At 45.3% G+C, this 27241-nt stretch overlaps 1 protein-coding gene across 2 annotated transcripts in view; it reads left to right on the forward strand.

Annotated features, from left to right (window-relative positions):
• LOC119166717 (BTB/POZ domain-containing protein 9) overlaps positions 1–27241 on the forward strand; it is a 160784-nt gene that overhangs the window by 11480 nt on the left and 122063 nt on the right. The window contains exons 2-3 of one of the 2 annotated variants that reach the window (XM_075882438.1): positions 11094–11249; positions 19539–19796. In XM_075882438.1, coding sequence (XP_075738553.1) covers positions 19552–19796 — 245 coding nt within the window. In that variant the 5' untranslated portion in view covers positions 11094–11249; positions 19539–19551. The remainder of the gene's footprint in view (positions 1–11093; positions 11250–19538; positions 19797–27241) is intronic. The other variant, XM_037418043.2, reaches the window with a different exon arrangement.

A 27241-nucleotide genomic window follows, 5' to 3' on the forward strand; every position in this document is an offset into this window, starting at 1 on the left:
ACTGGTTATATAAACATCTGGAGCTCTTCAACATATGTCTGTGTGTGTAACATTTGTACATATATTTAGCATCATTTCATGACTTGTCGCTCAATAAAAAAATTGCAACGTGCTCATCTTCCCTCCGCATGCTTCGTATAACGTCGATTCCGAGGTACATGGGATCTGCCAAATTTTTTTTCATGGTTGTAGAACCATGTCTTAGCGACATCCTTGAGGTAGAAGGTGACGTAGCTCAGTTTGTCAGCCTCGTCTCTACGATTACAAGCACTGCTTCTGTAATAATTATCAAGCCACTCTTCGAAGTCTTCTCCGCGAAGGCAGTGAAATACCGGGGGGTCACATTGTGGTGTACTCATGGTGTAGATAGGGCCAGCTGGCTGAGAAGAAGAAGAGGCCGCTTATAGAAGTGGGCGCGTTGTTCTGCTGTCATTGAGCACAACTGTCGACCAGACCGAAGCTCCAGGGCTGATCGGTAGAGCAAGAGGACGTGGGAATCAAAGCACGCTCCATCACTTATAAGACGACGACTGGTACAACAGTATCCAGGTTTTAATGCAGTCGCACGAGGCATAAGCAGCACAGCCCGCGTGCCTAGCGATAAGGATGATTACAATGGTTTTGGGCACAGATGAAGACGATGAAGCAAATAGTCAGTGCGTATACTATATGGCCTATTAGTCTTGTTCTAGCCTTGAGAAAAACAAGTCTGCTTGTTAAAACGTCAACACGACACAACCTCCGTTTACAGATTTTTCATACGTATGTGTAGCGTCTTGAATCATCATTTGTCACCGTTCTCAGCCATTTTTCATGTTCGTTGCAGAATGAAGACTTTTCCCAATAATAATAATTATCCCCACCTTGTGTGAGCTTGTTCGATTTTATTTATATGTGAACTTCTTAATTTCATTACTCCATCTTACTCGCATTTTAGTATACTTGCTATAGGTTCCAGTGCATCCTGAGAAAAAAATAACACTGTTGACATCTTGTTCATAACACCACAGTGAATGAATTCTGGCCTTAGTTCAACATCACTTTCTTCAAGCCATTTGCCTTGCATTGCAGCTTTTACTTTCTCTTCTCCTACAAGCCAGCTCAGTATAATTTTTTTTCTCTGATTGACACCAGTTTGAAAGGGACTTCCTCTGAAGTGGCTCAGCACCGGCACAATTACAGCAGCCACGGTTCGCCAACAAGCATGCAACTGATGGAGTCGACGGTCGAACTCGCGGCAACTGGAAGTAGACGGTGTTTAAAGTAGCGTGTCAGCGATGACGTATGCCACTAGAGATTGCGAGAGATGCTCATTGAGAGGGCAAAGTGGCGTGGGAGAAGATACCGGCGGAGCGAAACCCAGGAGAGAGCGAAACGTGTGGTCGTCACAGTTTCGATAATCAAATGCGCCTAACTCTGCTTTTACTGCACCGTTTCGAAAAATTTTTACGGCTTTGTGTTCGCCATACACTCGTCCACAATTTCCCCACTCCAACTGAATTTCTACCTGTGGGTGGTTTATGGGCCCTTTAAGGCACTGACAAAAGTGCACATTCATTGGAATTGTGCCAAACAGGATGGACACGTATGACATGTTGAAGGGACTAACACGAGTGCCAGGGTCATAATGTATTACTGCACTTAACCAAAAACACCGAGAGATGACAGTGGTAGATATAAAAGGTGTATTTTTAAAGTGTACAAGGTATGTTACATTGGCACAGTGGATAGTGTGCCCGGCATCTGTTGTCACGGACCAAGAGGTCATGGGTCTGACTCCCGTTGACGGAACTTTTTTCTTTGTCTTCTGATAATGCGTATTTTGTCGGCGTCATTTCCGTGACGGAAATGCGTCACTGAAGTCTTGGTGAACCCCGGCATAGAACACTTTTATGTTAAAAGCTTGTATGTTGCATCAATTAACATAATCTATGAATAGACATCAAAAGACTTCTTCATGTTATCATCCTGAAAGAACAAAGCCCTCAGCTCACTTTTCTCATCCAAAAGCAAATGGACAGTGGCATTATACCCATATTGAAGCTTGTCGATCGTGGCTTCTATGCAGTGATCTCACTCGTGCGCCAAATCAGATTTATTGTGCCATTCTGTTAATATCAACGAAAATTGCGCCAAACTGTCCCCAAGTCAGATTTGAAAGTGTCTATCACCAGCAATAGCCGCGCCGGTGTGTCAGAACATGTGTGTCTTGTTCTCGAGATCACCAAAGTCACAATCACATGCCTAGAATTATTCCGCTGAATTAACAGCTGTCGCGAGTGGGTCCTAAGTAATTGACGATGCTATGTTTGGTGCCGACGCAACTTCTGTTGTGCAAGTTCGCCTAACGGTGAAATGCGCTCCGCAGGGGCTCATGACGTCTAGTCCAATCAGTGCGTGAAACTGTGGCGATGATTCGTTGGGGGAATTCTTGATATCGCGGTCTAATTTCCCACGCTTTGCGTCCATAAAAGAACATGTGCACGGTGGAAACGCATTGACAGTTTTCTTTTAATTTACTTTATTCATGGATCTTCATTCAGAAGTTCAGTTTTGTAATTCCTTCTAGCAGCACATCCACGTTTTTAATCGCTGTTGGAGTAAAAACTCCTAAAACACCCTGCCATTTTGAACACGAGATTATTAGGGTTTGTATTAAAAATTTTTGCAGTTTTTTTATGTCATTTCATTATTGAAAGCATGCTTCCTGGTCGGAGCAGCCAGAACTCAGTTTTAATACGCGCAGCTTTCAGTAGGGAGGCTGTCGCTGGCGGCTCTGGGGTTAAAAGGTTCACGTTGAAGCGGCTATGCCTTGTTACACATCCGCCTCTCGCTTTTTAAGGTCAATAGCTGATGGTTAAAAAAAAATTAAACACCACTTCATCGAATTCATTGCTTTGTTTCTTTTTGTTTTTTTGGGGTGGGAGTGGGAAGAAGTGAAAGCTGCGTAGTTTAAAGGGCGTATTTGCGAGCGCGCTATCCCAAGGCCTATTGAGACACGCTCGTAAACTGCTGCTATAACCTCTTCTTCGCGTTTAGATAACTGACAGTGCAAAAACTGTTTCCGCTGTTGGAGTAACGATTGTCCCTCTAGCTAGCGTTCATCCGAGTTATACGACGTCTTGTTCAAAAGATACTGTTTGTTAGTTTCACTTAGGCTCTTAGCAATGAATGTGATGCTAACAGTCTGTTGGCATTGAGAGTACAAGATAGAAGGGTATAACAGTTGTCTTTAATGCGCTGCCGAATTAGCGCAAGTGCCAGTGATAACACTCACGGTTCATAACAACCCCCCCCTCACCTTGCCTTCCTCGTTCCTTTCTGCTTTTTGGAGATGATGGCGCGTTCCTCTCTGCTTTAGTGACAATCGATGGCAGGCCTGCCACACGGGGTGATGCTATCGCATCTCCTTGCAAAGGAAGTAGGTCGGCTCTTTTATTGCGATAGAAATTATATGGACAGTCTCGGCTAGTTTTTTGCTGTCGCTACCTTCATTCACCATATATGTATACGCATGGCTTCCAAGATTGCGGGCACAGGGCTGGTTCTCTCCGGCCGTCCCAATCGCCGCGCTCCCCAGCAAAACCAGCGAATCTCTCCTCATGCGCCCGGCACCGCTAGAGGGTGCATTTAATGTGGGTTGCTCGAGTGGCTGAGACCACAGCAGAAAACAGAGCGCGTGGGATTTCAACGTGCATATGTTTTTTTGTTTTTTTTCGCGTGCGAGCTAGAATCACCGACAAATGTTCTGGCTGCACTGAAGGCAAGTATTTTTTTGTTACTGCTTTTATTTTCGTCTAATCAGTGAATAAAGGCATGGCAATCGCTGAACTTTTCTTATATAGATCATTGCAAGTAGGTATTATTTCGTCTGTGACAGAAGCATTCTAGCATTGCCCCTTTCTGGAGACGCGTATATGGGTGGAAACTGGACTAATTATCATCATTGAATTACATTGCCCTCCTATCCTTAGAGATCATATTACTATTTTATCGCGCACTGATATTTATCAAGTAGTCAACCGAATTCCACTTACGCTCTAGATAATTAAGTGCCGTGATCTTGCCACTGATTATTGTTACAAGTAATTTTGCCAGCATGTTGTGAAAAGCTACGATTAGCCGACCTGCATTTACTCCCCACATTCTTCACTGTGAAAAGCTTTGGCTATCATCATCTCTTTTTTTTGTCATCTGTCTTTTGATTATGTTTTGGTAGCACAATGGCAATATCAGTTACAGTAATCTCGACTGCATCCAAATCAAAGGGTCGCACATGCGACAGAATGGCGTCTTTCAGTAAACCAAGTATTCATCGAGGTAGACTACTGAAGAATAAAAAGTGTGAATTGGCACTGCTATGTAATGCGCAGTGTTTTATACCAGATACACAAAACTATGAACGCGTGCGGCAGTCTTTTTCAACAAGCAAAACATCTCGATGTTCGTTCTTATATTCCCCAACAAATAGATTGAACACCGTAAAACTCACAGTGGGAATTGGCGACCTCTCCAGGGGGTGTTATTTCTCCGTTACGCACTCATGCAGCGGCGTTTGCTTGGTTACCTTGCGTGCTTGCGTTGCTGGCATTCTGCATAGGGGTGAGAAAACTTTTGAGTTAAAGTCAAAATCAATGTTTGATTTAATTGTAGCGATTTCATAATTAAGTTGCCAACTGGTTACGGTTTATACAATTGATGCTATGTCAATTCTGTAGTTTTTTTCTGTTAGAGAAAGTGACGTCAGGTCTTGTTTTTTCCATTTAATTTTAGAGGTATGTCATACTGATGCTTGTCCTTCTGCACATTAGATAGGAAAAAAGAACTTCAGCATGAGACAGCAGCATGCGCAGTGGCGGCGTAAACGGCACCGCCAACGCCTGATTTGTCTGGGAGTAGGTGTGACTATAAAAGGCTCCTCATTTGATAAAAACATACAGCCCAATCCACAAGCGAAATCAGAATGCTGCATTCTGCGCTCACGGGTTACACGCAAATAAATGGGTCACTTGCTTGTTCCTTTTGTGGAACTGCCCCTGATTTAAATTGGACGCTGTTTAGAGAATTATTACAAGTGGGCTGACGTAATCACAGCTGCGACGCGTAGCGTGATGGGGTTTTATTGCTTTTATGAACGAAGCTTCTTATAGCATCACTTGGTCGTTCGTCAACTTCTATCCAGCGTAGCCAGCATATCCACGGAGTGAATGATATTATGATTGGGGTGTCCGCCTGATGCGTGCTGTAGTGTGATATGAGTCGATGGATGCATGGACGAGTGGACGGCCGCTTCACCTCACGAATTATTCACTCCGTGCATATGCTGTACATTGTTTATTTATCCCTCACGGGCCGAAAAGTGTTTTGCTCCTCGTTAAGAAGTCCCACTGAATATAAGGAAGACTAGTTGTGGCGATCACGGCTGGGTGGCCGGTGTGTTAGCCCTAACAAATGAAGAACGCTTTTAAGAAGCTATAAAACCACGTCATGGCGCAGCTGTGATCATATTAGGGCGTCTGCAAGGATTCTCAAAACAGTGTTACAATCAAGAGCAGCGCTAGTTCAATGAGAGCAAGAAGAATCTATTCAATCAAGTGTAAAAAGTAATTCATGTACGTAGAACGCTGCAGTCGTCTGACCTCGCTTGCGGATCGGGCTGCCAATTTTCTTTCTTCTTCTCTGGTGCCCCCTTCTATACAGCCCGTGAACTTTGAACTATAGTTTAAAGCACATGGAGATCTCTTGCAGAGGCATCGCAATTTTAACTGCTCTAATATGGGCGGTGCCGATCTACGGCAAATAGAAACCCCACTGGAAAATAAAATGCCTAGCATTGACTTTGCCTCTCGTACTCCTTGACCCGACATTTTCAAACGAACACAAAGCTATGTAGAAGCGCAAAACCAATTTTTTCTCGCCACATTGAAGCTTCGCCAACAGTACGGCTGCATTTTCGACCGAAAGAAAGAGCGCTCCGGTGCGGAGACAAGAGCGGGCCATGCCCTCTTCTGGAAACACGTGCTCTCTGTGCGATTTGGATCGCCAGAGAGAAGCCTGCTGCCGATGCAGAGAGAAGCATCATGCCGATGCTTTAGCAGAAGATGAAAGTATAACAATAATGCAAGAAAGTACAAATAATAAATTATCATACAGTAATAGTACATCAACAAATTACACTGTTTTAGTTCGGTAACATGCATGAAATGGCTTGAGGCACGCGACATGAACAACTTCAGGTCGCGATCGGCGTCGTTGAGAGTTCCAGATGCCGTCGGGCACAACTTCGTAGTCAAATTGGTCGAGACGTCGTACTATCTTGTATGGTCCGAACTACCATCGCAAAAGTTTTTCAGTGAGTTCACGTTGCCATATCGGCGTCGATAATCATGCATTTTCATCGGGCTGGTATTCCATGAAACGTCGTCGAAGATTGTAACGGCAGCATTTCGTTGTCTGCTGATTCGTGATGCGCAAGCAGGTGAGTTGATGAGCTTCTTCAGCACATTGAAGATAGAGGGTGACGTCGATGTTTTTTTCGATAGCGACGTTGGGCAGGATTGCGTCGAGTGTCGTTGCCGAGTTCCTTTTGTAGACCAACTCGCATGGTTGCATCTGCATTGTCTTCTGTACCGCCAAGTTGTATGCGAAGGTCACGTACGAAAGGTTGGTGTTTCACGTCTTGTGTTCGACATCGACGTACATGGCCAGCATGTCGGCGAATGTCTTGTTTAGCCGCTCAGTGAGACCATTTGTCCGAGGGTGGTAGGCGGTGGTGCGGCGGCGGCTTGTTTGGCTATATCTCAGGATCCTTTGAGTCAATTTAGCAGTAAATGCAGTATCTTTATCGGTGACGACATTCTCTGGGGCGCCATGGCGAAAGACGATGTTCTCAATGGAGAACTTTGCTACCTCTTTGGCCCTGCCTTTGGGTAGGGCCTTTGTTTTGGGGTAGCGTATGAGGTAGACAGCAGCTACGGTAATTCGTTTGTTTCCCGAATTCGATGTCGGAACAGCCTTAGTAGGTACATCCCGATTTGTTGGAACGGTTGGCAAGGTGGTTCAACCGGCTGAAGAAAGCCAGCTGGCCTTGTTGGTAGTGTCTTTCGTCGCTGACAGTCTCGGCATGTCCTCATGTATCGAGCGACGTCGGCGGTAAGGCGCAGAAAGTAGTACCTTTCTTATATCTTCGCAAGCGTGCGGGAAACACCAAGGTGTTTTGCCGTTGGATCATCGTGCGGGGCCTGGAGGAGTTCTGTTCGCAGAGCTGAAGGCACCATAAGAAGGTACTTGGTTCGAAGCAGCGAGAAGTTCTTTTGTAGAAGGCCGCTCGCAGCGAAAACAACGTAATGCCCATTTCAATACCTTCGGAACAACGGAGGGCCTAGCCTCGAGGTATTCAGTTAGGCTCCTAAGAATCAGGTCAGCCCGCTGGCGTTCAGTGAAGTCGTCGGCAGTTATCGTTTCCAAGAAGGAGCCGTCGTTCAGGTCTTCGGGTGTTGGTGGGTCGACGGGGGCTCGCGACAAGAAGTCGGCGTCGGAGTGTTTTCTGCCGAAGTTGTAGATGACGGTAATATCGTATTCTTGAAGTCTCAGGCTCTATGGGGCAAGGTGACCTGAAGGGTCCTTCAAGTTAGCTAGCCAGCGCAAGGCCTGGTGGTCGCTCACAACTTTGCAGGGCCTGCCGTAAAGGTAAAGACGAAACTTTCACTTCGCCCAGATGATGGCAAGGCACCCCCTTTCTGTTGTAAAATAATTGCTTTCAACCTTGGATAGTGACCGGCTAACGTAACTAACAATTCTTTTCAGTCTGTCAGTTTTCTGCACAAGGACGGTGCCAAGTCCTACGCTGCTTGCGTCATTGTGCACTTCTGTTTCGGCATTTTCATCGAAATGCGCGAATAACGGAGGCATCTGCAAGCATCATTTTGGTTCCCCGAATCCTTCCTCCTGTGGATTTTCCCACTTGATCTCGATGTCAGTCCCCGTAAGATTAGTGAGTGGCTCGGCGATACGGGCAAATTTGTTGAGGAAGTGCCTGTAATAGGTGCACAGGCCGAGAAATCTCTGCATGGCCTTCTTGTCGGTGGGCGGCGGAAATGCAGCGATGGGGGCTGTCTTCTGTGGATTAGGTCTTACTCCGAACTTGCTTATCACGTTGCCCAAGAACAAGAGTTCCTCGTGCGCGAAGCGGCACTTTTATGGCCTCGGGGTCAGTTTGGAAGTTTTGATAGCTCGAAGGACAGCTTCAAGGCGCCGAAAATGCTCATGGAAGCTTGAGGAAAACACTACGTCGTCCAAGTAAACGAGACAAGTCTGCCACTTCAATCCTGCTAGCACTGTGTCCTTAACGCGTCGAAAAGTCGCAAGGAGGAGAAGGAGGAGGAATAAATAAGGAAGGACAGGGAGGTCGCAAGTGTTGAGCAAAGACCGAAGGGCGTGACCTTGAACTCGAAAAGGTCGTCTGGTGTAATGAAGGCAATATTTTCTCGGTCTCTCTCGTCTACTTCGATCTGCCAATAGCCTGTCATGAGGTCCATCGATTAATAGTATTTGGCATTGTGGGGTCGATCAAGGGCGTCGTCTAATCGGGGGAGAGGGTATACGTCCTTCGTTATCTTATCGAGTTGGCGATAGTCAACACAAGCGTAGTGTTCCATCCTTTTTCTTCACAAGCACCACTGGTGATGCCTATGAACTCTTTCAAGGCTGGGTAATGTTGTGGCGGACCATTTCGTCAACATGTTTCTTATGGCCTCGCGTTCTTGTGTCGAAACTCTGCCTGGACTCTGACGGAGTGGCTTGGCATTTACTTCTACTACGATTCGATGTTTAGTGGCAGGTGTCAGTCAAATTCTTGATGACGACGAAATGCCATTCATGTATTTTCAGGAGCAGGTTCTCGAGCTTCCCTTGTTTATGTGTCGGAAGGCTTGGATTAATGCCGAAAGCTGGTTGAAGGGTTTCAGTCATCGGAGTAGATTCGGCGGAATCAGTGAAGGCGAGAACGTTGCTGGCTTTCTGTATCTTTTTGGTGTAGGCAACCGTCGTGCCTTTGCTCACATGCTTGTACTCGTTGAAGTTCGTGAGTATCGCTCTTGTGTTCCCTCCTCGCAGCTTGGCTATTCCTTTGGAGACGCAAATTTCGCGGTTGATCAACAGGTGTTGGTCGCCTTGAACGACGCCTTGCATGTCTGTTTATTTCTGAGCGCTGACGAAAATGCTGACACTGGAGCGAGGAATAAATGGTGGCTTGGTCTTCCAGCACATTCAAGGTGTGCTTTCTTGACGATGTGTGCGGCGGCAGTGCTTTTTCTGTAGATAGTGTTATCGACTTTGTTCTCAGGTCAATGACCGCACCGGGGCGGCTCAAGAAGTCCATTCCAAGAATGACATCTCTCGAGCAATGCTGCAGTACGACGAAGCTTGCGGATTAATGGTCACTTCAGCTGCGCAAATTACCGCTGGTGTCACTAGGTGACCTCCTGCTGTACGGATTTCAAGGACTTCACAAGCGATCCTAACTTCCTTCAACTTTGCGGCGGAAGTCCCATTGATGACAGAATAGATGGCTCTAGTGTCGACAAGAGCTGTGATGCTGTGGTCGTCGATGAGAATGTCGAGGTCGCTATTTCGTCACCTGGCGTTGCAATTTGGTCATGGCGTCGGATTGCGGCTACGACGGTTTGCACCACTGTTTCGATATTGCGTAATCAAGACTTCTGGTTTTGAAGCTTCGACGTTGGGGCTACGTTGAGATGACGGCAGGTTCCTGAAGTTTCATCGTGGTGGGGTTGGCGGCGGAAGATTCTCGGAGGTTCATCGCGCAGCAATTGCCCCTTCATCAGTTGCTGCCCTTAGTTCTGATATGGGGTACGCGACCGGCCCCGACTTGGGTAGTGTACTGACGACGGTTTAATGGCATGTAGCGGCTGGGTGAAGGTGAACAAGAAGATTCTCGGGGTGTCCTCGGCGTTTCAGCAAGGTAGTCGGCGATGTCACGTGGTCTTTCACCCAATTGTGGACGTGGCGCGTCGATGGTGAAACTACGTCGTTTCATCTGGCAGTACTCTCAGCGGCGGTAGGTGTGGCTAGCTTCCCCACAGTGGTAGCAGAGAGGCCGGTAATCAAGGGCGGGCCACACGTCGGTTTTTCTCGGAGCATGGCGCTGGCCGGCGGCTGGACGGTATGGCGTCGGCGGTGTCGGGCGACAAAAATCTGGCAGCGCAGCCTCTTGATGTGGACGTGGAGTATATCGTCGGGCAGCAGCAGCCTAGCTCATGGCTTGAAGTTGCGGTCGAGATGTCTCGGGAATACCCCTTGATTGCTGGATTTCCTCTCTGACGATGTCTGCGATCGAAGAAACTTGAGCCTTGAATGACGGGAACATTCGGTGAAGTTCTTCACACACTACAGCCCTTATGGTCTCACGCAGATTATCGGAGCATAGCCGCTGTATCTCTGCATAGCCTGGAGCCGAGTGGCAGTTGAACTGCCGTGCGTGCATTTCGAGGGTTTTTGCAATAGTTGTTGCTTCTGAGAGGAATTCTTAAATGGTCTTTGGTGGGTTTCTCATTAGTCCCGCAAAGAGCTCCTGTTTGACCCCTTGCATGAAGAAACGAACTTTCTTCTCCTCAGGCAAATCCGGGTCAGTGTGACGGAACAGGTAGGTCATTTCTTCTGTGAAAATGGCAACATTCTCATTTGGTAGCTGCACCCGGGTCTCCAGCTAAGCAGCGGCGCTCTCTTTGCGAGCTACACTCATGAACATTCGCAGGAATGCGCCGCAGAAGACATCCCACGTTTGAAGCGCAGGCTTCCGATTTTCAAGCCAGGTCCTCGCTGTGTCTTCCATGTAGGAGTGCACGCGACGGAGATTTTCTTCAGTGTCTCAGTGGTTGAGAGTGGCCACACAGTTGTATGTTTCTAGCCAGGTCTCTGGGTCTTCGAACGGTGACCCGGAGAAAGTTGGTGGTTCCCTGGGTTGATGCATGACGATTGCGGGCTGTTAGGCGGTGGTTATCATTGTCGCTGCAGTTGAGGTCATGGCCTTAGTCTTCCGCACCTTGTCTTTTAGTGGCCCATACTCCTTGCAGCTGGCGGCTTGTTTGCTGCTCCTGGTTGGCGTCGATGTCTTCTTTACAACGTGGGCTGGTTTCACGGCTTGACAAGGGCGTCCGGTACATAAAGGAAGCAGCTCCTCCACCAGATGTCACGGGGTCGTGACGTGGCTGAAGGCAGAAGACTGGATGGTGAGATCAAACTGTTTATTTGGGCGAACCTCCACCCGGTAAACAGAAAGTCTGGTTACAGTAGCACACTTGCACTGATAGCGGCGAATGCAAGGTCGGCCATCGATCAACTGACAAGCGTTGAAGCGTGTCGACAATATATTCATCATGTAGAAGTACCGCCATACAGCGGACATTCTAAGGACTAAACGAGAGGTGGCACAGCCTGACTAGAGGAGCAGCATGTGCGCATTCTCTTACGACCTGCGCTTCATATCTAGTTCCCATCTTTCACTGCCTCTAGTTCATGACACTGTGGCCAAACCTTGCTTAACCTTGCTAAAACCAAGGAGGTTGCGTCCAGCGTGTTTAACGTGGCAACCTTTTCTGGTCAGATAGTGCTCAAAGTGCGTCCTTCTGTTTCTATTTTTTTTAATAAGCATCAAATTCAAGGAAAGTTTATTAGAGATTAAGTAACCGATACTCGTCTCCAAAGGTAAGTTTATCAGAAACAACTATCTTTTTATTTATGATTAACGTACTTAGGATTCCTCCTCAATTCGAAAGGCACACGTCCCATCGATTGAGGAGCTTCACCCTTAAAATGTCACCCATGCACAGTGCCCAGCTCGTCAAGATGCTCTGACATGCACTTATCTCCCACCCGTACTTTGCCCCGTGATAAGGGGGGATGGTAAAATGCTTGTGCATGCGTGCTTATCCTTCGGTGGGGGAGAATCGTGTGCCTTCGGCTTTGACCGGCATGATTGCATTAGTTGTCAGGTGCCCAAAGATCACGACAGGCGCTGTATGCAAAAAGAGTGTGTTTTTTAAACACAGCGAATGAACATCTGGGGCACTTGTTAGTTCGCTCTCATATTTGTATCTGTGATTATGTTTCGTGCCTGATTTTCATTTTCACAGCATGTTAAGTGCCGAGTGGTAAACATGGTTAGTTTGCTCTCGTTCTGTGTATGTTGTTTTCATGCATCATTTGTGCGTGAGCAGCGCGCTGCACGTTTCGATCTGTTTACCGTGCTCAGCATTACATTCGAAGTTGTTGCTATCGCATTTATTGCAGTAGCAATTATATGGACACTCTTGGCTGAATTTTGCCGCCGCCGTTGCCGTCAACGTCACGCACTGCATATGTATCTATATATATGAAAACGCAAGAAAAAAAAATAATGCAGGAAAAACTCCTGTACAAAGGAATCCAACATGGGACCTCTGAATTGTGAGTTCGAGGCAGTAGCCACTGAGCCACGAAAAAGCACCTCCTTCAGTGTTCAGACTGCAAGCTATTTATATCTACCACCTACCGCTAGTGAGGAACCTCTCGGGGAAACTAACGCGTTTTCAGCGTTACCATTAAGATGGCACAATGAGCGCGTGTCGCCACATCATCACGATGCGGTGGTGCGCGCTCTCATCTCCCATGTGTACTTTGCTCTGTGCAGAGGCGGCTGGGTAAACTTCACAAGTGCGCTTATCTTGCGGGGGGAGGACCGTACTTCTTGGCTGACATTGGGCTTTCACTGGAACAATTCTGTTGTAGTTACCGGGTGCACAAAGGTAATTGAAATCGTTGCACAGTCTCCGTTTGCAAAAAGGGCGCGCTTTCCAGACACAGCGAAGTAACAACTGAGACGCTTATTTGCGCTCATGTGTACCTGTGAGTATGTTTCATGCATCATTTGTGCGTGAGAAACGCGGGGCACGTTTCGATTTGCTTGCCATTCTGCGCCTCACTTTCCAATTTCTTTCTATCGCATTCATTGCTTCGTCTTTTTGGCAAAGCTGTGACATTTTCTATCTGCTTTAGCTGCGTTCGTCACCCCTGATCACACTCTTTTGACTGCTTGTAAAACACATATGGGGGAATGCTATCGTTTGGGATGTTACAAAAAGCATGATGGCGATGGCCAGTGGCATAGCCAGGCGGGTGCGGGGGCATTGGAAAGGTGTCCCCCTCCTTGAGGTAATTTTTGCCATGGCATACATATAGCTCAAAATTATCATTTACATGCCCCCCCCCCCCCTACAGATCAAAGTGCACGCCCCTCTCCTCCCCCCTCCTTCAAAAAAAAAAATTGCCTATGTCCCTGGCGATGGCAAAGACCTGTCAAGAATATCCTTGTAATTTCCATCGCAATAAGAAAGAAAATAGCTCTCACCTTTCTGTGGTCTTAGGCAAGTGGATAAAGTACCCTGTGAGGTTCTTTTTTTCTTTTTTATGCACTGGTTTCTAGAACAAACACTACAGGGGAATTTCAGAGTATAGACAGAATGCCCTAGCCACATAAAACATCGCTGCAAAAGGAAAACAAAGTTTGTTTAATTCTGTAGTTTAACCTCACACATATGAGTGCCGGAGGAGGTTGGCTTTATGAGACTAGTTAATTGACGTCATATTAAGCCCAGCAGTATAATCGGTTCTGAATAAAAAGAACCTTTTTATATCCTTGGAGTCGTCTAAGAGAAATGCAGCTGCGACTGTGTGTGTCCCTAGTGTTGCACATCACGGTGTTTGTCTACCATATGTACTGATAGCCACATTTATGAAGTACAATTTTATTCAACCAGTATTCTGTTCATTTGCTGCGAAAGTAATCACTCAACAAGTCTTTTCAGAATAGCCAACATGATAATGTCATTATTTTTTTGCATCAACTTAAATAGGGAGTACTCCTAAGATGACTGGCTTCATGAGATTTGAAATGAATGTAAATGTTTCTAGCTCTTCGCAGGAGACAAGAACCCCAGAATAATTATTCATGCCCTTGAATGTAAATGCAAGTTGCTTCCCCTCCAAAATGTGAAATTTCCTGCTCCAGATTGCTTTTAAATGGACCATTTTGCTGCTTTAAACTGCTCCAAACTGAAGAATTTTGCTGCTCTAAAGTGCTCCCAAGTGGAAAGTTCACTTCTCCAATATGCTCCAAAATAGAAACCTTTGCCGCTCCTAAGTGCTTCATAATGAAAATTTTGCTGCCCCAAAAATTGCTCCAAATGAGACGACCTACTTCTATGTCATTGCGTGAAGCTTGTTGCTTGCCTTTAGCAGTTATGTTTCTCAGGTCCTTCCCTGTTTTGACATTTTTTCACTTTCCTTCTCAAGTTGTTCTCTGACAAGCTTCTTGATAGCCTTCACCTGAAGCATCACTCTTGCCTTCTCTTCAAGGTGAGACAGTAGTTTGCGCCTTTGGGCCAAGTGTCGGTGAAGTGCTTCTGGTACATCACAGTTATGCTCAAGGAAAAGGCTTCTCGCTTGCAAATGAGTTCTGTCCTTGCTGGTGGCTAAGTGAATGTTGAAAGAGAAATCCTTCTGGAACATCCTTCAAGAAAAATATGTTTGTTTTACTATACAAAATACTACACTGCAATGCATGCCAGAAAAGTTAGATTCAGCTGGCTAGGCAAGTAAACTCCCACAAAGTAACAAAAGTTGGCAAGGTCAAGCACTGACTTCCAATTGGCATCTCTGTGGTGGCAGGCCAGCAGGCGCGTGAGCATAAGGATATTTTCTTTCTGTTTAGCCTCACTTGTCACCGGAGAGTCCATATCGCTGTGCGAATAAAAATTATTCCCGAGCTAGTTCGCAAAACCAATCATATCTCGGGGGAAAAAAGGACAGTTGCAAGTCAGTGGTTGACTTTTTCGCTAGAATCTTAATCATATTTCAACCAACATGCCCAAGCAAACGCTGCTTCAAATTTCAACACATTGGCCGAATGTTCCTGCACGCCGAGCCGACTATGCCAACTTCACCGGAAGTAGCTGTGGCAGATCAGATGCTGCCAATAAAGCTGGCCTTCATGCTCTCAGTTTGAGAAGACAAGAGCCATTTTTGTTTCAGACTAAGAAGCTCATGCTGCCTTCTTTTGCAGCAGAACTAGGCAGCCTGTATTGATCACTTATGGGATGAATTGTGCTGAATGAATTGTGCTAAATGAATTATGATGAATTGTGCAAAGCTGGATGCTGCAGGCACCCTCTAAACTGAGAAAGAAAGCTTCCTGGTGCAAAGACTCAAAGCAAATTGAAAGCTATGTAGAGGGAGAGAGCGAGGAAAAGAAAAGTCAGCGCATAAAGCTGGTGTCTCCATCACTCATAGCCGGTAGGTGGAGAAATGGCCGGCCAGCCTTATCAACCAAGGAAGCAACTAAAAGCATTCGTCCTCCTTTTGTATTCTTCTCACGTCCTTCAGTTTCCCAACTTGAAGTACAGTGGAGAACAGAAGAGCTTGGGCTTGAAGGAAAAATGCAAGGGAAGGGGAGCGGAAAGAAGCCAATCGTAAAGATTGTATGTACATTACATCAAGTGGAAACTACAAAGTATGCGGCACTAGCACACCTATCAGAGGAGTCCGATGCACTGTCATCGCCTTCACACATAAGCGTCTGAGCACATGTTGTGGTCAGTTTGCGTTGTTTTGCATAGGGCCCTTGCACGTCGTATCTTTTCACAGGAAATGCAGCAAACTGTGATGTGCCATTTTTAATATGAAAGTACACGACAAAGGGAGGTCATTTTGCACACAAAATATAGCTGCGTCATGTCCTTTTTTGTGTGCCCGGGGCTTGTGATCGTGAGTGTCGTAAATGGAGATCTTCAGCCGCATGTCATCAGAAAAAGTTACTGCAGGCAAAAAATAAGAAAATATCCAGACCTCAAAGAAAAGACTTTCATAAGCAACTTGGCATATATTGGCTTTGTCGAGGTAACGGTATGCACTGCGGAGTTATCCAAAAGTGATAGCGAAGCCAGTAAAACGTACCCAACGAGGGTGATCCGCCAGAGGAATAAATTTTCCATTCTTTGAAGGAAAATTACGCTTAACCCTCCCTTACTTTTTCTAATCGCCACATTATAGTCGTGCTTCAGTTTCAGTGTTAAAATGTAGTAGCATTTTATTCATGAGGGCACGAGCCTCGCGCCCTCTTACTCATTACAAAGAGCATATTTATTTTGAACTCGTGAAATCGAGTACTCAGTAGATTTGTCTAAGTATACTGTAATTGAAAGTATTGTTTATATCAAGCTGAGCCAAATAAAGGCTTTTTCTTGTTCCTTCCCTCTCCATCATAACTATACTTCATTCATTGTTTTCAAGCAACATATTTGGGTGTACTTAGCATGTTAGCATTTCGTTTCTGGGGGCACTTCTAATAAGATGAACCACTGATGAGACGAACAAATAATCTGGTCCCTTCAAGTTCATCTTAAAGAAATTTTACTGTTTTGTGGGTGGTTCAAGTTCTCACAAAGAGCTACTGCTGTTTCTGAAGATGGTGCCTTTGTCTTTCACATGGCAAATCTTCAGTGGGGTGGGGATTTTCGGCAAATAAGGAATGTCTAGTGGAAAATATGAGATTGAGCCACTTGCAGCACAAAGGTAGTGTACGATTATATGTCTGCAGCAGGTGGTGCCGCAAAAGGGGACATCACTGACAAGATGATTGACATGGATGGCCCAAAGTGCCAACATCTGGGGAAAAAGAAGGAACTGTAGGACTTACCCGATGCTGAAAGAAACAAGAGAAGGATTGCGCCTTTTGTGAAAGAGCTTGAAACAGAGAAACAAATGCTGATGAAATATTTGCAGCTTCAGCAAGGAATTGGATATTTTAAGTCGTAAAACTATTCATGATGCAAACCAATGAGCTTTCCTGTTATGTTTTTTTAATATTTCATTTTTTGTAAAAAAAACTTTTAGCCAAGAGAATGAAATAAAAATTCATGGTTTGCACTTCATATGACCGCCTCATAAACTTTTACCACTCGAGGGTTTGTTTCTAGCGCACAGAGTTCTCCAAGCAGATGTAATGATCATGGAATTTGCTTTTAATGGCCTTGGAAAACCAGGAAAAGGTGGGGTATTCGGAAAAATGAAGTTGATAGACACCCTGTAACTGATGGTCAATCATAAAGCGTCAGGACAGGTATTAAGAGATGGGACATGTGGCTATGTGGAAGATTCGAAGTGGGAAAAGTTCAGGCATGAACTGGTATCACGTAGGACAGGGTGAGTTTGAGATGATTGTTCCTGAAGTGGACATCAGAAGGGCCAACCTTGAGAATGTATGGTTCAAGGCATAGAGGGAACTCTAGTGGAAATGATGGGTAGTACATGGATGTGCCTAAACTGCATGCTTGTGGCTTCGAACACAGTTGTGGTTTCATTTATTTGCGTGTTTTGGCATTTGTTTTTAATCAAAAGATAACTTCTTGAGCCGATTTGAATGGGTCAACTTAAAAGGTTAAATAAGGCAGTAATGTGGAACTGCCGAACGAACTTTGTCTGGCGACAAAAAATGTGCAGTTCAGATGAAGCCAAATAGAGCCGAAAGAATGAAGTTTAGAGAAATCCGTGCTCTACTAATCATTCCCATGCTGGCTGAAGCACCATGTGTTGCAGACACTAGTGCCGGAGTTCCCTTTAGTGTAATACTCTATTAGCCCTGAGAATGAACACTGGAGTCACTGCAGTCGTGGCAAAGGGACGTCACGGCACAGACTCGCCTGCTTCGCCGCTGACGCATGCTGACGGTGGCTTCTTTCCGAGCCCGCCACATACCTGCTCTGCAGCGATATGGTGGCGATTTCTTCTCAATTTTGAGCAGTAGAATATTAAAGGTACAAAGGGTACAAAGTAAAGGTATTTACTGTTGTTAAAGTTAACAAAGCTGCAGGAAGTATGGATTCACTTTGAAAATGAAGGTGCAGGACAGTGAGACATTATTGTTTTTGCCATGTACGTACTCGACAAAATCAATGATAAGAAAATATTCGTGCACTAAATGGGTCTGACTACATTAAAACTTGGCATAGACTACGCGATTAAACATTTGTGTCGAAGTATTACAAATGAATGAAGGACGTTTTCAATTTACTCACAGCATTGCAATTTACCGTGCGAGTTTTGTCTGCCTCTGCAAATAATGTAGCTAATTTTACAGAATTCCGCTTTCGGATGCAGGAGACTTTACATGAATCTGTCTTTCATGCACAATCACTTATAATAGTGAGAAAAAAAAGTAATGCTGCAAACCACAGAATGGTTTCGGGAATTCTGAGAAGTCGGTACACTTGGATCCCATGTACAGATTTCTTCCCAACAGTCGTCAGGATTACGTAGTCCCATATCCTGATTTACGCGAACAGTTCACTCGACCTGCCATCACATTATAAACGGTAATGTTCACTACTTCAGGTAGCAGCACTGCTGATAGCAATCGCTTGCACAACAAAGGCCAGAAGGTCGAAATGAACTGTGTCGATGGCGCATGCCGCTTCGTGGCCCACGTGATAGTGAAACGCCCTTTGCCTCAGTGAAGCAGTGATTGGTCTCGCACGTCATGTTCATATACAGATTGATGCTATTCTGGGGTGATCAACCATGGGAAAAAATGATTCATCATGTGGCTATCTAAACTAGTACTTGCAAGCCTGATAGCACAATTGCTAGAATGTTGCACGTAGACACTATCTGAAATCAGTAGCAGTTTCTGCAACTAACCTCAACTTATTTTTCTTGTGAAAAGGAGCGCCGAAATTATTCCTTAAAACATGAAGATAAATAACATGATGAAATATGATCGACTACACACAAGAAAATCTAACAAAACAGCTGCGGCAGTATTTTAGAGCAAGCCCATTCGGGATATTTTGCGACACTCGATACTAGCTTAAGCACGCGCCCACAGGGAAAAAAAAAAATTAAAACCGCCACCAGCAGTTACCCTGATGCGTACGATACAGATGCTGTGAGCGACGCAACCTGAAATGCAAGTACGCTGTCGTATACGTTTCAGAAGCACAACATCATTGCGAGGTACGCTGCGGAGTAATCGGGGTCACCTCGCATTCTTTAACCTGCTGTCCATGCATTATCTTGCTGTTCACCCCCATCTGAGTGCGGCTACTGTTGCCGCGAATTGAACCCATAAAGAGTGCAGCACCAGAACAAACCTCATCAAGGTGTGTACGCTGGAGCACTGGCACCGTTGGCGATTCTACTGAAAAAAATAAAAATAACGCTTAGTTTTTCGTTGTTTTATCAGGAACATCATCGATGCTGCTTCAGTCATTTATTTTAAGCGTGAAACAAGCAAAAAGCAAACGCTGGCAGCGTAAGGGTGTTTGAAGCGATCGCGTGTTATGTATACTCGCGCCACAGCAAGATTCCAAGAGTCCGTGCCGTTACATCATGCAAGCCTCCCACCAGGAGGCGCCACTCCAACTTGGGGCTAATGGTGCAAGTTCGTGCTCTCTATTAAGCTGCAGGGCCATTCTTTGTCCCTGCAGATGCCTTGGTGAGATGGGGGACAGTCACTGCCCGGACATTAGCAGCCTGCCCGCTCCCCTGGGCCGCCCTTGCAGTCCGACTGAGGAGGCCGCCTCCGAGCCGTCCTCATACGGCGAGCTCAACCACGTGGGCTGGCTGGCTGAGCATATAGGCCGCCTGTGTCTGGAGCCCGAGTACAGCGACGTCACCCTGGTGGTCGAGGATGTCCGACTGCCTGCACATCGACTCGTGCTCGCCTCCTGCAGCAGCTACTTTCGGTGAGCACACTCAGCCACCAGTTCAGTATTCGCCTCTAGATTGGGCTATAACAGGCAGCACCGTCACCGCATTAGTGTGGATAGGTGGCCGGCGGCGCACATACAAATGTACCCTGCGGCACCTTTTTCTGAGCGGTGGGAGCATATTCTCGGCAAATAAAATGCATCGACTGCTTTACTAGTAATATATATGCCGTTCATTGCTAAATGTATGCACGAAGCTTATGAACGTTACTATTACTTCCGGGAGAAAGGCAATGTACCATTGAAAAGAATATTTGCGCTTGGCGACTGTCTGAGCTTTCACACTCTCACATTTCTTGTATTTATGTTTTGAGTGTCGAGCTTGTGTTTAGTCTACTATGCACTGCTGTAGCGCAACTTAATTCATTCTTCATGCATGCTGGTCTTGAATACTGGAAAAAAAAAACTGAAAGAAAAAAAATTACATATTCTTAGGCGATGATCTAAAATAACTACAAATGCGCATCCGCATTTTTCTTATTTTGTTTTTCATGAAATGAACGTGGGACAGTTGGTAAGTATTTGGGAAAGCTACATGGCTGGTTTTTACTCAAATACCAGCATGAAAAGGTAACATCTCAGCACACAGCTCTAATAATAATATGAGAGATTTTACGACCCAAATTCACGATATGATTATGAGAGACGCCGTAGTGTAGGCTTCAAAATTTCGACAATTTACTGTTGTTTAACAAGCACTAACTTCCCACAGTACACAGGCCTTTATTGAAATGCGACTGCCATGGCAGGGATTGCACACAGCTTTATTCGATTGATAATGTACATGGCAGGGATGCAACAACGGTTCGGTTATTTGGTGGGACAAAAATTTTTTTTTCAAGCCAATAATGTCCGCTTTTTCCGTCAGTGTATACAAGCGCCACAAAAGTGCTAAACATAATGTAAAAAAAAAGAAAAGACTTATATTTTGTGTGAAATTATTTGATATAAGTGCAAGGCACGCAATATGAATTAATTTTGACCTTGGTATTCTTTATAACGAACCTGAATCTAAGCGCACGAGTTTGTCTGTATAAATACCACCCAGTATTAGAATTGCGCCCAGCGACTCAAGTTTCATCACCTCTGTGTCATTCTATTTCCCGTTTTTTAAATACGTCAATTTAAGTACCCAAGTGTCAGAAATTTCTACAGAAATATTTCGCTGTATTGGGACCAGGACTGTACAATAAAAGGTTATCTCAAGCACAACAAATTTCCTCAATTAGCAACCGACTCGAAATCCTAGAAAAACTAAAGCCCCAAACCAGCAACCCTAGCGATAACAACGATTCATCCCAGATAAGCCACGAAATTTCTGTGCTCAAAGCCGCAACTATTGACGCCAGCAACTGCCTACGACGGAACAACCTTCTCTTCCTTGGCATAAAAGACAACATAAAGGAAACATGGGAAGAGTCGGAGCAAAAGATATCCACGTTTTGTGCCAACAAGCTTAAACTTACTCTGGAACCGGGTGCGATGGAACGCGCACACCGAATCGGGACTTTTTCAGAAAACAAAACTCGACCCATCATTGTTAAACTAGCCCACTACAAAACGAAGGAACGCATTCTGAACTGCGGTCGCATGCTTAAAGACACAGACTTCGCCATTAGGGAGGACTTCGCAGTTGCCACCCGCATTGCGCGATCAAAGCTGTTGCAGTTCATCCGCCCCCAAAAATGCGCATTTAAACTGAGTCTCGACAGACTTCACGTGGACAAAAAGTGCTACATGTATGACCAGACTTCCGACAAAATTGTAGAAATCAGCAAAAAACAGACTGTGCGTGCCATAGCTGGTGAGTCATTAGGTATGAGTAGCAAAGCCACCGAATGACGCCCTTCTGTCTGCTGCACCTCTAACCCTCGATCAAGCCGATCATCAACGCTAAATCTAAATGTTGCCTTCACTAATATACGAAGCATACTGTCTAAACTAGACAGACTACACAGTTTTATCCAAGATGTAGAAGCCGACATTGTCGTGCTAGCAGAAACATGGTTACACGAAGGCGTACTCGACAACAAAATCTTCCCGTCTAACATGGACTACACTTTATATCGCCATGATCGTACTAATTGCCGGGGTGGAGGCGTGCTCATAGCTATTAAAAACAATCTAACATCTTCTCTTATCACTCATGACGACACATTAGAACTAACCTGGGTGCGAGTGTCAAACGTTGCCCAAAAGGCGATTTTTGGCATCTGTTACCGGCCGCCTGATTCTGAACCTGGCTTTTCCATCCTCCTTTCAAATTCACTCACCCAGATTAAAGACAAGTTCTCGGACGTCCCTATTTTTTTTTTCGGTGATTTTAACTTCCCTCAAATGAACTGGCCTTTACTCTCAGCCCCTAGTGCATCCACGTCCAATGAATCAAAGCGATTCCTTGATCTGACGCTAGATTTTAACCTACACCAAGCTATAACATGCCCCACAAAAGGTGATAATACTTTAGATCTTTTTCTAACATCAAGCCCGGATGACATAAAGCGCACAATAGTACTCCCCGGGTTTAGCGACCATAACCTTATCCACAACTGCATATCTCTACCTCTGATCAGAAGGTCGCTGACTGAAAAATTCATAACTGATTACAAACGAGGAAATTATGACGCTATCAACGACAAACTTGGTTCTTTTCTTGACAGTTTTCGCGGATCATATCAAACCCGCTCAGTAAACGCCAACTGGCAGATATTCAAAAACACGATACTTAACTTAGAAAAACAGTATATTCCAACCATTCGCGTAAAATCAGGTTCCACAAATCATTGGTTCAACAAACAACTGAAGAGTCTTTTAAATAAAAAGAAACGTCTTTATAGGACCGCCAGTCAATGCGATAACCCTTTAACATGGAAAAAATATCACCTGTGCGCGAAAAAGTATCTTACGGAACTACAAAAAGCCAAAGATAAATATTTTTCATGTGACCTACTATCTATCCTCTGCTCAAATCTCACTAAATTCTGGCGCATGCTCTTTCACAAAAGTCAAAGTACCAACATAGATCTTCTAGACCCAGACGGGGAACCAATAGACGCAAAACACGTTGCCTCCGCTTTAAATGATTACTTTTCTACCCCTAACATTACACAGTCAACACGAATACCTACCCGTTCCCCCGGCGCTGTATCCCCCGAAATAGCATTTAACCCTGAAGGAATCATTAAACTAATCACCGGTCTTAAGATATCTTCAGCGCCAGGTTCTGACCAAATAACTCCCAAACTTTTAGTTAAGACCGTCACAGTGGTTAGTCAGATTCTTTGCCTCATCTTCATGCAGTCCCTTGAAACAAGCGAAATTCCAGACGATTGGAAGATAGGCCGAATAGTAGCCGTCTTCAAAACAGGAGAGCGAACGAATCCAGCAAACTACCGCCCTATTTCCCTGACAAGCATTCCCTCTAAATTACTAGAACACATTATATCTTCTCACATCGCGACTCACCTTGAATCAATAAATTTCTTCTATAATCACCAGCACGGTTTCCGAAAGCACTTCTCATGCGAGACCCCATTAGCCGAGTTTACCCACGACCTACTAAAAAGCATGGATGATAACCTGCAGATTGATGCCATATTCTTAGACTTTTCCAAAGCTTTTGATCGCGTACCACACAACTTATTACTTAGCAAAATTAATTCCCTTGGCATTGCACAGAATATTGTCTCCTGGGTTAAACACTTCCTCTCCAACCGTAAACAATTCACCTCTGCTAATAATCATAACTCCTCTAAAACTCACGTATCATCAGGCGTCCCTCAGGGTGCGGGCTTATCACCTCTTCTATTTTTAATATTCATAAACGACCTGCCAACAAACATTCAATCAAAACTTCGACTATTTGCAATGACTGTGTCATATACTCCCCCATTCACAACTTTTAAAACAGTACTAAAGTACAGCAAGACCTCGACACAGTTGCGCTATGGTGCCAAGACTCATCAATGCCGTTAAATCTAATCAAATGCAAATCGATGTCATTTTCCCGTAAACGCACCACTGTTCATCATACCTACTTTATCAATTCGCTTCCTCTCGATTCGGCTTCGTCATACAAGTATCTCGGGGTGCACATGTACCCATCTCTTTCATTTGCACCGCACGTACAGTCCATCTGCTCAGACACTCTGCGTACGCTTGGTTTTCTGCGCCGTAACTGCAAATCAGCATCTTCTGAAGTTAAAAAACTAGCATACTTAACATACGTACAGCCAAAGCTCGAATACGCATCGTCCATTTGGAATCCATCCCAGGCATACCTTGTTAGCGAACTAGAAGCAGTTCAAAACCGCGCTGCCCGCTTTATAACCTCACAGTTCTCCAGAGAAATCAGCGTCACCGCCCTAAAACAATCAATTGAACTGCCATCACTCGCGTCGCGCCGCCTCATCTCGTGCCTATGCCTCCTCCACAGTTTCTTTTTCCGACCCCAATCAAGACACGAACTTTTACAGCCCCCAAACAGAACTTCTTCCCGCATTAACCATTCAAACCCCATTGCACGAATCAACGGCCGTACATCCGCAATGAACGACTCCTTTTTCCCCCAAGCAATAACACTTTGGAATCGCCTTCCCGACACCATTGTTGCCACACCTGACCGCACATCATTCCGCGCAAAATTGGAATCCCACTTTGATTCCACCCATTAACCCGTGGCTGTAAATATATTCTACCAACGTACTGTATGTATAATTTGCTTGTGCCTAGTTGTTTGTACTCTAATTCCCAGCCAAAGCGTTTCTTTTGTGTGTTATTTGATTCATTTTTGTTGTCATTTTTGACCAAACTACCATATTAGAACTGTACTGTTTATAATAATTTGTTCAACTTGAATTATACACACTCACAGCGTATTTTTTGCCCCCCCCCTTATGTAATGCCCTCGGGCCTTTAAGGATGCAATAAATGAAATGAAATGAATAAATGAAACAACTAAGGCTTGTCGCACAATCGATATGCTACAGTACCACGGCTAGACACTTAACAACAATGCAAAACATCATTTATTATTGAGTCACTAAAACTCTGCATTCACACAATATTTAATACTCCTCATGTTTGGCACGACGCCAAGGGCACTTCACGACGTCTTTCAGCTACAAAGTGGCATCTACACCAAAATAATCCTGGCAAACAGGAAGTACAAGAACGATACACAGCGTCCTCAGCAAGTGCATGAACTAATCTTATTCCAGAGCATATACAACCGAGCAAGGTCAAATGTGTCTGTAGATCATGCTAGGCAAGTGTACAAGCAGTTAAACTTGCCCCGACATAGCGGGACAACTCACCCTTCGAGGATGAACATTATTTATGCTAACATGCTATCCTTCTGTTGCTAGCAGATAATGCAGGGAGCAATTCACACTAACCGCCCTTTAGCTTGTAGCCACCAGGCGGCGACTCCATCCGATCTTGGGAAGAATACTATGTTAAATAAGAGCATTTAACAGGACTGATTATATTTACTCGTGTAATAAATGCTCTTTTTTTTTTTTTTTCTCGCAAAGTCGGGACAAAGTTGGAGGTGCATTTATTATTCGGGGCAAATTTTATGACATTTTTATTGGGAGGAGCCAAAAGTGTGGTAATGCAAAAAATAGTTAGGTCGATTAGCCTTTCGCAATTGGCATACACGTACGGTGTTTGGAAACAGCTTGTTTATTGCACTTTACTCATCTTCGGTGGTTGATGAAGCTATCTTCTGCACGCTGTCCCCGCGCTGCCCGCGCACGTCATAAAAGCGTTTTGTGGCTATCTTTTCTTGCAATCGTTTAACGGCAACAGTGGTGTCTGTTGTGATCTCGAGGGGCGCCCAGAAGCGTGCGATACGACGCACTTTGCTAACTTCATGGCAACCTCATAGGACGAGTGCGAGAACATTGTAGCAAGCTACCCTTGAAACATCAAAACAAACCGTCGATAACAAGATTAACGACAAAATACGGCTGCCGCTTCGCTTCCACATGATAAGTTCCTGTACAAGTGGATAACAAGCGAAGCAACAATCTGAGGTGCTACCACGTTGCGGAAATCATCAGGATTTTTCCTGGGCGACAAGCGATATTTTCTGGCTTTCCAGAAACCTGTGATGCGATAGCGACGAATGACCCTTCGCGACAACACATCCTGTCGTCATCGCTCGAAAATTGCGTGCATGTGATTGGGCTTTAAAGTTTCGTACTCGCAGGAAGCGACTGTTGGTTGGCGTGGGCAGTTTCGTGACCTTCACTCGCTGTGTGCTTATCAGCTGCGATGTCTCTACACTTACACCGTTTGTGAACTGCACTGTGTCGCACAGATAGAAGAGAGTGGGGACGTGCCGCGCACAAGGTAGAAAGAAAAAGAATACGGCACGCGACAACGAGCGAAGGGGGGGAGGTAGCGAGCAGAGGTGGCCGAGTAAGTCGGCATAATAATAAAGAAAACCAAAGAGATCCAACGGGTAAGGAGGTGTCAAGTGTCAAATAGCGGGACTGCTGCAGATGAACGTAGAGGGTTTGTTTATTACGCGGGGGAAGAAAATCCAAATTTTGACGACTGAAGTTGGGGTGCAATTATTATGCGAGCACGTTCATTACGTGATTAAATACGGTACTAAGATAAAGATGCTTCTACCTGAAAGTTTATTTGGAAAGCTGCGACGTACCGTATCTTCTCGTATAGAACCCGCACCCCTAACTTTGAACTTCCCGGAAAAAAAACATACATATATATATCCTCGCATATAGCCAACCTGCATGCTTAGCTTAAATTAAAAAATCTGTTTTCAGAAGTCACAACTGCACAGCACATCACAATCTCGTTTACAACAGAACTTTATTTTGAAACGATCGCTGCTGCCATCCGAGGCTTCGTCGTCGCTCTAGAAGACGCAATCGTCTTCGGTGCCATGCAAGCAATTGCTGATGGCGCACATTTTGAAGCTCTTGCGCACTGTGTCGGCCGGAATCGCCCGCCACGCATCCACGATCCACTGGCACAGCAGCACAATGTCTGGCCTTTGCACACGCCCAGTCGGTGTCTGGGCGTAACGACCGTTGGCCGTCTACTCGGCATACAGCTGCTTCACGTGCACCTTAAACGGCTTATTGAGGCACACGTCCAGTCGCTGTAGCATGGAAGTCCTGCCACCAATATGATCACGAGGTCGGTGTGGTGGTCAGTGAGGCGTGCTTTCACTGTGTCAGTGCAGTGGCCTCAAGATGAGTCCAACACCAGCATCGACCGCCGTGCCAATATGGTGCCCAGCCTCTTCTCCCAGCTTGTGCGAAGCCAGCCCCAGACAAGGTCCCCATTCTTCCACGCGTTATCTTCAGTTCGCACAACAATCCCTGGTGGCAGTGGAGTGCTGGGTAGCGTTTTGTGCTTGAAGATTACGTACGGGCGCAGTTTGG

This window comes from Rhipicephalus microplus, unplaced genomic scaffold (assembly GCF_043290135.1).
Source record: "Rhipicephalus microplus isolate Deutch F79 unplaced genomic scaffold, USDA_Rmic scaffold_12, whole genome shotgun sequence".
Lineage (NCBI taxonomy): Eukaryota > Metazoa > Arthropoda > Arachnida > Ixodida > Ixodidae > Rhipicephalus > Rhipicephalus microplus.